A 17,232-nucleotide genomic window follows, 5' to 3' on the forward strand; every position below is an offset into this window, starting at 1 on the left:
CCATGGCAAAACCTGGATGTTTCACTACAAAGTAAAACCATAGTGGCTGAATGCCTTCAGTTGTACTATCTTGTTTACTCAGTAAATTCAACTTTCTATTAATGGGTAATACATTAAAAAGGAATTAATCTATTGAAGCTATGGAAGTACCGCAAGTTCATGAATGTGGGCTCAATTTCTTATGTATAGCCATGTTTTCTTTAGATTTTACCAGAGAGGGCCTCATTGAAGACAGACATAAATATCCAGGGGAAGCAGGGATGGGCAATAATTTTCTACCTTATAGTCTTAAAACTCAGGAAAATATGTGTAAAAGACTTGTATAAAACACACTATTTTCTTTTTTGCATCCAATATACTGAAGTGAAGGATTAAATTTATGTGAAGTATATTTAAGTGAAAGATTAAATTTATATATAAATTCTATTTAAATGGTGGTATCCATAAATGCCCATCTGTGGAAATATATTTCATCTTTTGAGAAAAGAGGAATGAGTTCTTAGTTCAGGTTTGGCAGTGACTGCATACTCTGCAGTCTCTTTGGTTGGAAGGAGCATAATGCCGGTAACCCTCCACATTGGGATGTAAGCATTGTAATATTTAGAAATTTAAAATACTTAGCTTTGATAGTAAAAATACCAAATTGATATGGGCCATTTGACATAACAGAATGTATTTCTCATTCATCTCCACTGAAGTAAAAAAGACACCTTATTTTCCTCTGTATGCCTAAGCCCATTTTAAAGTCTGAGAATCCATTTTAAAAATCATTATGATTTTAATTCTCTCAAGTCAAATCTCATGTAAGTAAACATCTTGAAAGGGAAAATAATTAATTTAAATCTAGACTTATTTCCAGCTCTATACATTTCCTTTATATCCCTAGTAACATGGAGGATGAATTGTATGTACTATTATACATGCTTTAAAGTCATGACTTATTTTTAAAGCAACATGAATTGGTATATTTTCCTTTTTTTTTTTTTTTTTTTTTTTTCCCCCCCAATTAACTGGTATTACTGTAATACTAAACAAGGACTGTAAGTTTAGAACTGCAAGAATCCCATTAGTTTTGGTGTAGTGCAAGCCATTAACTACATTGGGACTAACAGTGACTTTTTTTTTTTTTTCTCCTCACTGCTCTGATCCCCATTTACTGCTGCATAATTGACTATATAGTGCCCCACAAAACAGAGAGCATAGTGGGTCACCCATGGCAAAGGATTAAGTGACCAAAATTCAAGGGGTTCTTCTAAGCAGGAAGGTACAAGCCCATAGAGCCCAACATAGTGCTCAAGCTTTATTAAATTAGGTTTATATTTAACCTAAATTCTCACTGAAGTGATGAGCAAGTGCTATAATAAACAGTAGTGGTAACAGTGGTTAAACATGTTACATCATTATTTTACTGAAATCTGGGCAAGCAAGTTGGAACATATGGATAAATAAATATAATAAGCAATTTCCAAAGAAAGAAAAGATTACTGTTTGAACTCAGTAGTTTTCATCCTATTGTTCAAACTATGATTCTTCCTTAAAACAAAAGAGTGGTGAAGTAATCCTAATGTAAAAATTGTGACCTAACTTAATCCCTGCTTCTTAAAAATAAAGTTTTACACTGACATTAAGATAATGCTGAAGTTTGTACTGTTAGTACCACCTGTAGTTAGTACTGTTGTACTGTTGTTTTATGTTAGCATAAAAATGGTATTTCAGAACCAGTAAAGTTTGTATTCTTTTTAAAGTATGAAACATTCCTAATTCTTCCTTTATCTTTATTGGAACTCCACTTGAATAAATGTGTGTAATGTAAACGTGAAATAAAATGTAAGAAAAATTCTTCTAAATCTTATCTAAAAGAAAACAAAGTATAAAAGATTAAATTGCAAAATTCTCTTTCTTGCAACCTCCTACATACACTTGATGTACATAAGCACAACTATAGAATAATATATTTCCAAAGAGGAAAGAATCCATGCTCAGATATTATCTGGGAAAAATGCATTGAAATTCCTCTGTGATGAACAGACTTTTTCCTCCTCAGGGTGACCTCTACCTTCAGAATATGATGGTTTTATTATGATTAATAAATTTCATTTCCACAGAGGAAAGGAACAGTGTCAGCTTAAACTTAAAGCAAGTAGGTTTCTTTTTAAATGCTAATTTTTAAACACGCCCTTGCATGACACCAAATTTAGAAGCTCAGAAGGTTAGCAGAATAGATTCTGATTTTCATGCTGAAAATAGCAAGGACTTAAACTATATTGTCACACTGAAAATCAGTAAACTAGTGTAGTCACATAGTCATTGGTTCATTTATTCACTATTATGCCAGCATACTAATTTCTCATTAAATTAGTGGCATTCAAATGCTTTGTGATAATTTACCCTGGAAATATTCATTCTAGGTAAACAATTTACTAGAATTTAGAACATGCAAATGGCAAACTTTTTAAAATGACTTCATAGTCAAGGTGATTATTTGTGTATTTTACAGAATATTAAATCAATATATCGGTACTGATGTGTGCACTTACAAATTCTTTACTCGGGACCACAACAGATGAACAATTGTGACACACCAGTTATGTGAACGAGGTTAAGTTTCACTATTTTTCAGTATGTCTAGAACAAGTATTCAGGACACAGCATGAAAAAACTTAATATTTGCTAGCATTTTGTTTTACTGGCACTGGTTTTTAAGTAGCTTGACCAACACGTTACTGGGAAATTCTGTGAAAAAAAAAGTCATCATTGCAATGCTAACATCTGTAGCATTGTAGCAGCAAACTCTTTACCAAAAAAGAAATCCTCATTTGCTCTTCTCTACTCAGGTTATATGTCATTTTTTTCAATGATTTAAAATTGCTTAAATACTATATAAAAGGATATTTTGTTTTGCCCACTGCACAAACAGAAAATAATAATAATAATAATAATCATTGTAATTAAGAGACATTCATTTTAGTAATGCCTTTGAAATTGAATCTCTTTCTTTAAATCATCAGTAATTGGTATTACTAGAGACTCTTAAAAATATGGAAGGTATGCCTTTCTCTAATTTTCATTACCATTTTAGGTTTTTTAGTTCTTTGTTACTGTGGCTGTATTTTTATATACATCTAGGACAGACAATGGAGATCTGATACTCACTGGAGACAGTTGGAAGATCCTTAATAACATATCTACTATAGGGTTTAATGACAACATTAATAAAGAAAAAATCACATTATAAAGTATACAACAAGTTAAAACATTTTCCTCAGTTGTTAAAAAGCATAAAATGAGATTTAATTTTCTTTAAAGAATCTGATGTGCATAGATTTCTGAATACTATCACTTCCCCCCATTTTTTTAAGACTAGATATTGCTAGAAGAACTGTGGAAATTGATGATTCAATTCTCATATAAAACAGAAGTTAAAAATTTGATACTACCTCAGCCAGTGATCAAGTAAAAATTAAAACTGAAAATAATATAACAACCTAACTGCATGAGCTCTTCCATTGTTGCTTTCCATATTACGAGCAATGCATATGTATCCACTAGGAAGCTCATATTTCTAACTCTTCACAATGTTACCCATTTACTCGCTTTGATTTTAATTGAAAAATCCAATCATAAAATTGCGGCTTCTTCAAACCAGTATGTGTTGAGTCTTCAAAAAGTATAAACTTAAATTACACAAATACTAGTATTGCCACTTATTACTAAACTTTACAAAAAGGCAACTGAACGAGTCAGCCTTAGCTAGGTATGAAAAGGTAGAATACAATGCAGAGTGGTTTGGTATTCCTACCCTAACTGTTCACCTAGGCAATGAGTTCTATTGCAGGATGTGCCTCTTGCTGTTCACAGCTGGCATAAAAAGGGCAATCCAAATATTTCCTCCATCAGACCTTGATGCAGAATTGCAATAAAATTGTAGACAAAAGACATGAAGATTTCAGTGAAGCAATGGAAGGAATACAAGGAAAGCAAGTTACCTGGCCTTATCCAGATAAATGATTCCAGTAGCTAACCAACCTGTGTTTTCTCTTGGTCACATGACTATTATGATACCAAAACCAGGTGACAGCAGCAGCAGGAGCTCCTTTGTATGCACACCAGTTACACAACATATTGCAGTATTTTAACCTCAGTTGGTCATCACTGTGCAGCAGTGGTAGTCCTTTCACTTAAAATTCTTTACTTATCAGCTTATGGTGTCCAAGACATCTGCAGCCAAATATTTTTAATACTTTTGGATATTAATACCAAGTAACTTTAGGCATTTAAGTCATGTAAGTGAGCAATGAGTCTCACTAAATATCTCATAGGAAATCAGAAGTCTGCCCTAAATTTTTACTTAATTCTGAGGAAAACATTTGAAAACTGCTGATAAAAACAGTTTTCAGTCATTTTCCTTGACTATCAAGGTTAAAAATGTTAAAATCCTCTATGAAAAGTTTGAAATGCATAATACCAAATATTAAGATAATTCTGCAGGAGCATAAAATATTCCTTTGCATATAATTTTCCTTTTCTACTACTGATAATGCTTTACAGTATTGTGATGTGCAACAGAAAAAGACTTGGGAAGGTGTAGTATAGACAGACATAGCACAATGAAATAGTGAAACTTCAAGGTATCCTGCAGTGCTAACCTCCTGTATATATTGAAGACCATGCAGTATTTCCTGTTAGTATAGCATTAACATTCCTAGGTTTTCAGAGAGATAAAAAAGTGACCATAGTCTATAATGATAATCAATGATCATGATAATAATAATAATAAATCATGATAATAATAAATCATGATAATAAATGATTTCAACAAAGGGATATTTGTAAATACATTAGTGATAACATTAGAAGCAGTCTACTTTTTTCTTCCAGTTGGAGCCAGAAGAAATTTTAAAAGCCTATTCAGGGAAGAATTTCCAGGTCTTGATTTTATTTATGTAATATCTGAATTTGGCCAGATAATGCCCATTATTAATTGGCTCAATAATTATTGCTAATTGATGCATCCTTTGCAGAAAATTCCATCATTTACGTTCAGACATGATTTTAATTTTTATTTCTGAATGACAACCTACAGTTTGAAGTCTGTTATATGTTTACAGTCATCCAAAGTTAAGCTGCCACCTTGTTAAACATTTTTAAAAATATGATTGATAACAGTCAATTTACAGAAATATAGAAATGCAACAAACTGCAGCACAGGTGACATCCCTCCTGAGGTGGCGCTGAATCAGTACTATGGAACAACCCCAGGGACAGACCACAGCTTAAAAGCTCTGTCTCAAATTTCAGTCTTGGTGTCTGGATTTACAAATTGACAAAGGCAGATTCCACACGAGTGTGCACTTGATGTTTATATAAAAAAGGAAAATAATTATGTGCTACCAACAGCACATTTTTGTATAACCTCTATCCAAGAAAGAGACTTCATTTATATAACAAAATAAAAAGCCACTGGGCAAATTGAGGCTTGCCATCAGGTGACACCTTGCCATCAGGTGACACAAACTGTTGTATTTCAAAGAAAAACAAGCATTTTTATTTTATTTTATTTTATTTTTAATTTGTACAATATTTGTCTGTTACTACTGCTGTTATATTTGTTATATTTTGTGGCAATAAACCCTAATTAAATTCTGATCTATTCAGTAAAAAATACACCAGACAATTCTTACATTACATTCTAAAGAAGTCTTTTTTTTGCTTGTGTGTAAAGTTCAGTAGTACGCAATAATATTTTTGTTGGTTTAATGTTTTAAATGTTATATAATAACCTCAGGATATTCATAATGAATCCCTGTTTATTTAATTTACTAGTATATAATCATACATACAGAACACACACAAACCACCTTTCATGTGTCCTGCTTTCAGTCTATGAGAAAAAATTCTGTTTGTTTCATTAAATAACAATAATAATAATAATAATAATAAACAGTACAGGGGATGCACACATGCTTATATGCACTTGTTGAGGGCAAACAGATTATTCACTATTTCTGTTTATCAAAGGAGCTTCACATTGCAAATCCTCCATTTAGAAATCACAGAAACTCAGCTTTACTTAATCTTGTCATGTTGTCACAATTGACTAACCATGTGAACTGACCTAGAACTGTAAGCATAGGGAAGGCAAGCTGTCAAAGAGATAATGACAAAGATGCCAAAAAGGTCTGCCAGTGTTTTCGGTCAGTGAGAAAAGGAATTGATCAAATTTTAAGAAAGAAGAACAGAGAATAATCAAAGCATTTACTGATTTTTATCAACTGATCCAATAGCTGAACATCTTTACCACACAACTACCAAGAGCAGTAACAGTAGTAACAAATAGAATTCCATGTAAGCACTATTTACAGCAGCAGTAAAGGGAAGTTTAAGGCACCAACATAAAAGACACTTGAATTTATAGAAGTTTAATAATGTGCAACATTTAATAATGTACAACATTCCCTAGTTTTTCCAGTGCAAAAACTTCAATATCTGCTATTTTTCAAAGGCAAAACCTGTAGAGACTTAAATAAATACTAGCATAAAGACCTTAGAAATGCTCCTTCATCTTAATTTTTTAATTCATCTGATTAGTAGAAGAGTTTAACATAATTATAAAAGCATCTTGTAGAAAATGGTTATTTTCCCAAATTACTTCATGAATGAAATCAAACCCATAGGCAGTGATACTAAGAAAGAAACCTCTCACAACTGAACCTATGTCTTTACACAGTAATTCAAAAAGTCTGATGCAAACCTCCCTAAAACTGCATTTTTTTTCCAAAGCAGCTTGTATAATATCTACTGTTTGGAAATTCCTTTCAAAGAGTATAATGTGATCAATGTCTCCTACCAGAAACCTAAATGTGTCAATGAGATGTATGCAAGCATGCATAGCAACATTTGACCAGATAAAATTATTTATGTACATAGCAGAGATAGACCACAACAGGTACCTTTTCCTTTCTAAGCACTTTGTCAAATGTTAATTTGATTTTAAAGAAGTATATCAATGTTTGTTATTATGTCTTAAATTAGTGGTAGTGTTAATGTTGACAGGTTAATGGTAGTACAGAGGAAAATTGCCATGACTTGAGCAATTGCCTTTATTAAAAACGGTCAATATTTTTTCAAACTATTGTGATAGTATAAATGTTTGCCTCTTCACACCGCCTTTTTAATTATATGTTTTTCCTAAATTGAAAATTAAACATTTCAGAATATTTAATTTGTTTTGGAGACCGTTTCTTTCTCCAAACAGAGGTCAAAAACTTAATGCAGGACTATCAACTTCTAAAGTTTTATAACCCATTTCTTTTACACACACACCCACACAAACACACACACACACAATCCTGCCTCCTAGGGATGACTTTGCTCAAATATAAAAATAAATACAGTTACAATTGGACATATATTGTATCCACTTTCACCATACTTCATTACAAATTCAGGTTTACATATACCTTTTCCTTTCTCTCTGTTATTTCAAAATCATAAATTGTATATATACTTGGAAGAAAAAATAATATCAGCTGTGATGATATTATATAAATAATATCACACTGGATTTTAATTTTGTTTGTAGATGGCAGTTGGATACGCATTAAAAGCTGGATAAAGATAGCAAGAGTGGTGTAAATATAGATTAATGATCCTGTTCCATTTTTACAGAAAAAATCATAAAAAGTGATACGCAGGTACATCCTAGAATGAACTTGGTAAAGACACTAGAAAATATTTTTTCTTTGTTTACAAACTATGAATTTTGACCTTGTAAAACTTAAAATAAAAAATATATATACTGAGCACTCATTTGAAAAAATCATTAAAAAATGTTAAAGATTCAAAATGAAAAATGTTCTCTATCCAACAAGTAAATAAACCATAGGTTTACTCTGGGTTTCATTCTGATTTATAAGGAGACTGATAGGGTAAGATCCATTTTGCTTCTATCAGGCAGAAAACTCAGGATTAATTCTCCTCTAATATAACCATTGTCAGAGTTTTGCTAGAGGAAATTCTTCAGAGATCCTTGTTTAAAATTCCATCATCAAACTGAAAGGAGGTTTCAGATAAGTTTCCCTACCTCTGATCTAGTTTAGGTCTGTTTGCATACTCTTTAATCATGCCTGCCAGAGAAGATCTATCCCAGAAGCACAAAACTTCTCTTCTGAAGAGTAATTATTTTTAGCTTCAGAATGCGCTAGATGCAAGAGCAAAATATTTAAAATTTCCCTTGAAAGGATCCCTCTGTAGCACACTATCATATCTTTTCTGTGTATAATGTTCAAGTAAGAACAGATACACATACAGAAATAGAAATGTGTATATTGACACATTGGCAATAGCCTTTCATTTGGGTTTCCAAGATCACTTAATTCCTAAGCTAGGAAAAATAACATCATATGATTGAGGGTTATGTGTCCTCTGGCAGAAATGATAAAGCATTAGGAAGAGATGAGTGATTATTATCAGGAGAATCACCCAAGACTTCCCATTTCTATTTAATGGTAAAAATCCAACCAAAAACTTACTTGTTTTATTATTATCTGAAATCTACAAACACTTACATTCTTTACAAGGAAACAATACAAATGTATATATACTCACATTTCAAACATTGAACATATTATCAAAACCTTCATCTTAAATCAAGTTTGCCAACACTTGAATTACTGTAATTGAGTTTAGAAGCACTACTAGCATAGAAAATTGTATTGCAGGTGTATTGCATGCATCTGAAAAACCACATGACTGTCAGCTGCTGTTCTGAAAGATTATGTATCTATATTTACTTCATGTATTAAAACACAGAACATTAGATAACAAATTAGTTGGAAGTCAGCTTACAGATTTGAAAGACCAAACACAATTTTGGCAATTTGTACCAAACAGAAATATGGGCTGGAGTATGATTTTTTAAATATAGCCAGAAGTCCTTTAAATTCTGTCACTAAAATTTAAATATACAAGGAAGAGAAGATACAGGCTTTCTCCTTCAGATCATATAACAAAAAAGGCACCTTCAGTTACCTGTCATTAATATTTATCATACTTTCAAGAACATACCTAACAAAAACACCCTATTTATTCCAACAATTCAATAGAGGTAATTTACTGGTAAACTGAAAAGTTTTAGTAAATATACACAAAAGTCCGTTTTCTTCTGTGTACAGTCCACTGAATTTACCGATGAACAAATGTATTATATTATTGACTGGAATTCCAGAGTAGTGATATACAGAATATGTATAGCATAGTCTTGGATACTTGAATACTGTGTGAACTGAGGAAAAAAATGTCTACAGGTATAACTCATGCTGGGAAGGGTTCACTCTGCAAAAGAGGGAATTGTTTTCAGGACAAGAAAATTATTAAAGACCACATGTCTGTATCAAGAATTCCAAGTTCAAAAGTTGCTAGATAAGTTTATAAATTAGTAGTCTAATGAGTAGTCAGCTCACTACAATCCAGAATAGGAAGCACAGGTGAAATAAATGAATGCCAAAATACAAATCCAGTGAGACCAAGAAAGTGTCAAATATTCTCAAAATGTACTCTACTAATAATTCGGGACTCGGAAAAATTCATTTTTAAAAATTTTTTTTAAAGGGAATAACTTTTCAGATTACCAAAAATGCTGTGGCTACCATACAAATTATTACAATCTCAGCATATTGTGGCTTTAGCTATGGTCTTCTTCTTTTTCATAAATACATATTTTTTATTTATTTCTTTGTAGGTCACTCTAGAATAAGCAGAAAACTCATCACCTTTATTTCTGCTAATGTACAACTCTGTATAAATAAACATTTCTTAATACCAACATTTTGTTCACACTATATATCCTTTCATCCTTCAATACACACAGCTCCATGAACTCAGCAGATTTTTTTGCATAACGCTATCAGCAGAATATGGCCCAACACTGTTGCTAATTATTTTGGCTTTCGATTTCTTATGTAGCGACATAACATCATCCTTACCTGTATTAAGACTAAGATTGTTCAACATCTATTGCTTAAAAGACATAAAATCCCTTGACACATCTGATATACTTATAAATTACCATTAGTAAATACTTTTTGAAAACATTTTTCATTCTTCTGTACCCATGGCTTACAACATGATAGTATACCGGAAAAGCAGCTAAGACTTTTTACTTACTAGAGAGTGATCCTCTGAAGACACAGACCCTCTCTCCCACTATCTTATCCATAGGATAGACTTTGTGAGTGCTTTAGGGTCTGCAGTACCCTTGTGGGCAACATTTGCCCCCAAAGAGTTGAAAAGAAATCTGTTAAATCTATAGCACTTACAATGTCCTACATAGATCTAACTATTTCTAACTTACTCTTTTCATTAGTTTGGTTTGTTTTGACTTTTTTTTAAGTCACAATCTTGATTGTACTGCACATTAAGTTTTTATGAGAAGGCTTAACATATTCTTACTTTTCTAGGCCACATAATATTTTAACTGGAAATCAAACACCAAAGTCAGCAAATAACCTAATGTCTTTCATATGGCAGAACCTAAAGACTCAAGCTACAAATTAATGAAACTATTTCAAAAATTTATATTATGGACTTTCCTATGCTTTCTCTTACGATTAAATGCAGCATGTGAAAAAGGATATTGAGACCTGGATGGATGCATCAAGAAGTATCAATGATTGTTACCTGCAGAGGTGTTACAAGAAATTTCATCTGCTGCAACGAAGACGAATTGATTTCTGCAAGAGAAGATAAAATTCACAATACTGCTTGCTGACTGGGAAATGTGCTAGCTGCCAATTGACTTGATGTTTACAGATGGGGTAGGGTAAGGGTGCTTAATTTTAATGAATGTAGCAAGAAAAAGTGTTGACGTATTCCAGTACTATAGAGTTTATAGCGATCATGAGGTAGACATGCTGGGATCTTTTAAATGAAATAATGGTGACATTTGGGTATGGACTATGTACAAACTCTTGCATTGGAAGCTTCATGTTCAGTGTCACAGATATGTCATGTCAACATATTTATGAAGTCTAACAAAAATCAAATTATATTCATATAGATATTAAAGGGCACTAATGGAAATATGTAAAAAGTGATGTGTTGTTTTTTTTTTTTTTAAATGCAATTTACTTCATATATCTTAAAGGAGAATATTGAAAGTAAAATAACTTTATATGTCTAAATATTACTGCAATCAGAAAATGAATTTTCTGTGATTTATATAGAAAAAAAGGACATCGTATACTTTCATATGCTGTCATCCAAAGACATACAAAAGTGTTTTTTTTTTTTTTCAGAATATTATGAGAATAAACTAGAGATATAAGCAATTTAATATAAGCCTTATTTTTAAAAATTTTTTTTTTTTTTTTTTTTTTTTTTTTTTTTTTAAACCAGGTAACATGAAAAGAGAAATGCTAAATACAGTAGTATTTCAAAATCTAGGAAACTCCATTATAGTAGAAATCCCAATTTGCCCTTTTTGAAGTCAAAGCAAACAGGATGTAGGTTAATGGAAACCACATTTAAGGATTAACATCAAGTGATTCCTTTATATGCATATGCATAGCTTCCTTGGATGATGTTCGTGTTGTGCAGGAGTAATAAAGAACATAGGTAAAATTATTTGAGTGCTAGTTTGCACGGAATTGCAGCTAGCTCCTCCAGCCTGCACTGCATGGTGAAAAACAGAGTTTTGCACAGCTTTAATGCAAGAGTCTACCAAATAAGAACTACAAGGAACTACATCTATCTCATACTGAGGACTATTGGAAAACTCAGTTGTGTAAAATAATGAAAACTCTGTCAAGCATTAAGTGCTCTGAAGCTCCTATTGAAAACTATTCAGTTCAGGAGCAAACATCTCGTAAGTGTAACAGAACCTTGAAGATCTAAGTGAATAACAACTATTTCTATTATTTCACCTCCAGTGTATTAAAGACATTTGCAATTCTAGTTTAAAAATCTGTGAACCTTGTTACTTAAAAATTCACATGTTGAAAAACAAATAAACAAAATAAAACCAAGGAATCTGTAGTCCATACTATAGGGGCAGGAGTTGATTAAGAACGAAAGCAGTAGCTTCTTATTGACTCTATCTCAAGAGTTACTAGCACCTATCATCTAACATCAATGATCGTAGTGACCAAATTGTATTTTTCATCTAATTCCTTCATTTTCGATTGGATGTATAGATTGGTAGTTTTGTTCTTTATTTTGTCATTTTCAGCAATGTAACAAGCTAATGAGATCTATCTTGTACATAATCTTAAATATATATATATATATTTAAAAAATGAAAGGGGATAAATTTATTATAATAAATACAAAGCTACTCCATATTTCATAGATAGCATACTTTGTCACTGTTATGTTAACTCATACCACCTCTTTTATTATCACCTCTTGTGATAATTACATATAAAGAACCAGATTTTTTTCCTAATAGAAGCAATTCAGACTTACCAGCTACTGGCATACAGAAAATCCTTTTCATTTATATCTGTGAAGTTATAAAACTGTCTTTTCATCTAATGAAAACAGCCACAAAAATGGCCGAGAAGCTCTTTTTCTTTGTGTCAATTCAGATCATGTGTTCTCATGCAACATTGACTCACAGATGCTATATCTTCAAATGCCAAAGTACAGAATTATCTGTAAGAATCTGTAAGAATGCTGGTTTTGTTATTTACAGGACAGCAGAACACTAACTTCTAATTGTTTTTGTTTGTTTGGAACCACAGATGCTACTGAAACTGCTCTAAATTCTCACCTTTTATTACCAACTCTCCAATAATTACTGGTAGAAAATGCATTAAAAAAAAAAAAAAAAATTAACCCAAAGTGATACCTAACCAAAAAAAAAAAAAAATCTACCCGAAACATTCCCTGTTATACTGCTTCAGTTTACATAGGAACATTCTATCTTTACTATATTTTGCTTTTGGAAAATTTATTTCACAACTCTACAAATCAAATTTGAAAGTAAGGAAGAAGTTGCATATTATTGCACACAGGAACTGTGAGAACGAAAAGGATAATGTATTAATCTATGGGAATATAAGACTAAATTGTGATGTTTAATAAACTAGTGGTGGTTTTTTTTTGCAATATCTATTTGTTATTGGTAACAATTCAAAGCACTTTTTTTAGTAGCTTGATGGCTTTAATGTTTTTACAGAGACAGGTTTATTATTTAGCTAAATTGTGTACTATTATTTACATAGACTAGAGAAAGAACTGAGAATCAGAGGTTCATGTATCTCACTTGCTGTCCAAAGGACGTATTATTCCTTAGTGTGGAGATCCCTTAATTTACAGGACTCCTGAATTCAGCTGATCCAAGGATGTATCATATTCCATTTATTTTACAGCATATGAAAAGCAGACCTGGAAAAGGGCAGCTAACCTAACCCAGTCCTTTGAAAATGTATGATTGTTTCCTTAGAAGACCAATTATAAGCACTAACTGCCTTGAGTGTACAAGGATTAACTTCATAGTAAGGTATGGTGGAAATTCAAGATGCATTTTAGGTTGTTTTAATGTTGCTCATCATTTCTATGCTTTCTGTTGACTCATAAATGTAATATATATATATATAAGTAGAGTCAAACTTTATTATAAAATAAGTCCTACTCAATCTTTAAGATACAGAATTGTTTCCATGAATTTAATTTAGGTGTTAACAATGACGGCAAAGGACAGATTTTTCACTGCTCATGGTTTTATATTTCAGGTGTAAAAATCCCACATCCACATATTTAAAATCTAGAGAACTTTTTTTTTTTTTTTTTTTCCCTTTAAATAAATATTTTTAAATTGTTACTAGTTGTAAGTGAAATAAATGGCTAAATTGAAAAAGTAACATGAGAAATACATTGATTTGATGCATACATTCAACATGCCAGATATTCCCACCCTGGGCTAAATGCAATTTTAAGTGTTAGAGCAGTACCCTTAAACAGCTTGAGATCTCTGTTGTAAACTTAGACAGTATGGGTCACAAAAATGTACTTGTGGGTCTCAAAATGGTCATATTCCATCTGAGCACCTATTTCCCAAGGGCAAATGCTTATGCGTGACATTAGTTCTCCTATTTCTATATATCAATTTCTTGTTTCTTCTAGTAAATTGAGAACTACCAAGGATTTTTACCAGTATGGTAATAAAGATGTTTTTAAAGTCAGAAATAAGTGTTTAACATTCAGTATATTTCTTGAATTAGAACAGAAACAGAGGAAGAGGACAGTGAATCTAACATTAAGTGATTTTATGTTTGCTCTTACTTTGGGTTAGTTATTGAGCCTGCATTATTCCAGTTTTCAAAAAGGTACAGCAATGTTCTATTTTCCTCTGCTCTTTCCTCTTGCCACAATGGTGCATCTATCCATTTTCAGGAAGATTTTTTTAGTCTTGCTTCTGACAAGTGACCTTCAGCTGTGCTGAAGTTATACAGAAAAAAACTTCCATACATTTAATTCTAAAGCATACTGACCTAATATGGAAGTTACACATATATCAAAACTGAATTTAAGTAAGACCCTATATGTGAAATTTAGTAGAACCATGTCAACAATTTGCAATTACTGTGTAGTATTTTTAGCTTGTATTTCTACAGAAGTCTCTTCCGTAAACAGGTTTCCATAGTTCTGACTGGTTTTTCCACTCACTTTTATTCTTTGTTCTCTGGGAGTTATCTGATATTCCTGATATACAGTTCTCTGATATTCCAGTCACCTTGTAGAGTACATGGTCCTTCAGGAAAAAATTACAGTATTAACAGAATTTCTGCTTAACAAACATTTATGACTTTTCTTCAAACTTTTCTAAAAGTTCCTTAATGTTTTTCATCCTTGTAAAGACTAATACCAAAAAGATAGGTTATTTGAATGACAAGTAGATACCAGAAAAGACAGAACCATTCTTGCTTATAACAGAATGGTATCTTTGATAAAATACTGGAACGTTTGTTTCCTTCACATATAGAAAACTGGGAGCTTCTCCTCACTGAGAAAACAATGTGAAACGTTCTTTAGATGCTGCACTACTTAAATACCAAAATTCTGATAATTCTTTTACACATAAATATATACAATTATTATCATATTCTCTGTATCTAATTAGACAAAATGTTTATTTTAAAAGTCTGTGGCATCTTAAAGTAAAATGGAGCTCAGAAAGAGCAGCATCTTACAATGGAGACTGTGGTACAGTACAAAAATAACTGATCTTGTCTGACCCATAAACGATTTCTCATTTTTGCTAGTATGAAAATTCAGGATACGGAAGTGGAAGATATCAAGAGATTCAGAGAATGGATCCTAGACACATTTTTTATTTTTTAATTTAATATATATATATGTAAAATATATATATATATATGATTTGAGGGATCTAAACAGTATGGAGCACAAATCCAGGATAATTTCAGGAGAGAAATCTCTGAGTGCTCCCCCTAACAGTTTCCTTAAAGTTGCCCAAGCTTCAGAAAGGAAGTGCTCATCGTGCTTTGCCTGTACTACTACATATTCTTAAAAAAGCATCAAACTACTACTACGTTTTCCTTCCTGCAGTCAGTGGTCCCGATATTTTTTCATAGGTACAAACGTATGTTCATCTCTGTGTGTTGGGAAATTTATATACTTAGGTGACTGTGGATTAAGAGCCTGTTTGCAGGGCACACATGACAAACTACCAAGTGTTGCCTGTGTCCTTTCTTTTCCCTAAAAGACTGAGTGACAATTGAATTTTCATCTAAAAATTTTAAAATGTAAAAGAAATCACGATACCCTAACATACAATGGTTCTGTTTCATATACCAGAATTCTTGTACTTTACTTTCTAACTTCACAAACTAGACAATAATCATTTTGCTTAATACAGAGGTGCAGCCCCCTCACAACAAAACAGTTGAGCAACTGCTAAAAAGAGCTCAGAGCCATGGAAGAGAGGAAATTAAGATGAAAGCAAACACAATACTGAACAGAATTTACAGGGGGAAGATTAAAACTATATGTAATCAGTGACCACCATGGGGTTTTCAAACACATGCAGTATTTAGATGTCATGGATCAGAACCTCAGCTCATAATATTGATGCAGCTTAGCAGAAAGCACTGACTTCACTGCAGATATTCCAACTTCAACTCTCCAAGGATCAGATGTTAACTATATAGTATAGCAATGATTTTCCCCAGAGGTACTATATAAGGTAAATCTATACATTTCTCCATTCTGTTATTAAAGATACCTTATTTTTTCTTAATTTTAAGACTTCAGCGTTCTTCTAGGACTCTCATGTTGAGGGTTCTTCCATTGTAAATTATAACATAGCTAACAGTTGGCTGGTTGAAAAGTTTCCTAATTTCCATCTAAAATAATTTTGTGAAGTCTTCCCCAGTTCCCTCATTCTGCTCTCCTAAATTTAAATATTTAGACCATTAAATAATTTAAACATTGATATTAAAATAACTATAAGTTTGATTTTGCTATTATTGTGTTTTATATTCCCATTCCTGTAATATCAAAGTACATTATCACACTCAGAGCATTTGAATCACAACACAAAGACAACTAAACAACTTTACAGCCATACCCATAAATTATATTAAAGTAAAGATAAAACCATAAACAGGAAGTATTTCATGAGGTATTCACTCAGTGGTATCAAGCTTCAACAGCACTAGTCATATCTTGGATGACCTGATGTGCCTTAGGAAAGTATATTTTGCTTTTAGACTAAGTTCTTCAATGCCAGGTTCTTTTCACCTATGCAATTTTTTGTTCACCCTAATTACTAACAACGATACCAAGACAAAGGGGAAAATCAGATATTCTACTTTTACTTGGGCATTCTGTTTTCAGTGTGAAAAGATAATGTATCTCCCACTTCTCTCATTCCTGACCTTTTATTTCAATGCTAATTTCCAAAATTTTTAGGCAGGCCTTGAGAGTATATGGAGTAAATCCTTGCATCAAAATAAATTATCATTGCTACTTCTGTAAATATTGCCTCCCAAAAAAAGGATAAGCTCATCTTTGTTGCCCAAACAAAGACATCTCGTCCATTGGTCATGACTCTGCCACTCCAGAAGATCAAGTGTCATGTCTACCTGTGTGGGTGTCCCACATGCTCTAGAGTGTCTCTAATTGCATGAGATGCCTGCTTTCAGGTGGCTTAACCAAGCCTGTGATTGGATTGCCAGGTCATGCAATTAAATTTGCACCTCTGCATTG

At 32.2% G+C, this 17,232-nt stretch overlaps 1 protein-coding gene across 26 annotated transcripts in view; it reads right to left on the minus strand.

The window, feature by feature from the left end:
• The window catches only part of RBFOX1 (RNA binding fox-1 homolog 1), an 814,571-nt gene that overhangs the window by 5,779 nt on the left and 791,560 nt on the right, over positions 1-17,232 (minus strand). For 2 of the 26 annotated variants that reach the window (XM_035339106.1, XM_035339132.1), the window contains one exon: positions 10,678-10,730. The exons of the other annotated variants lie outside the window; for them this stretch is intronic. In XM_035339106.1, the coding sequence (XP_035194997.1) occupies positions 10,678-10,730 (53 nt within the window). The remainder of the gene's footprint in view (positions 1-10,677; positions 10,731-17,232) is intronic. 26 annotated transcript variants of the gene reach the window in all.

This window comes from Oxyura jamaicensis, chromosome 14 (assembly GCF_011077185.1).
Source record: "Oxyura jamaicensis isolate SHBP4307 breed ruddy duck chromosome 14, BPBGC_Ojam_1.0, whole genome shotgun sequence".
Taxonomy (NCBI): Eukaryota; Metazoa; Chordata; class Aves; order Anseriformes; family Anatidae; genus Oxyura; species Oxyura jamaicensis.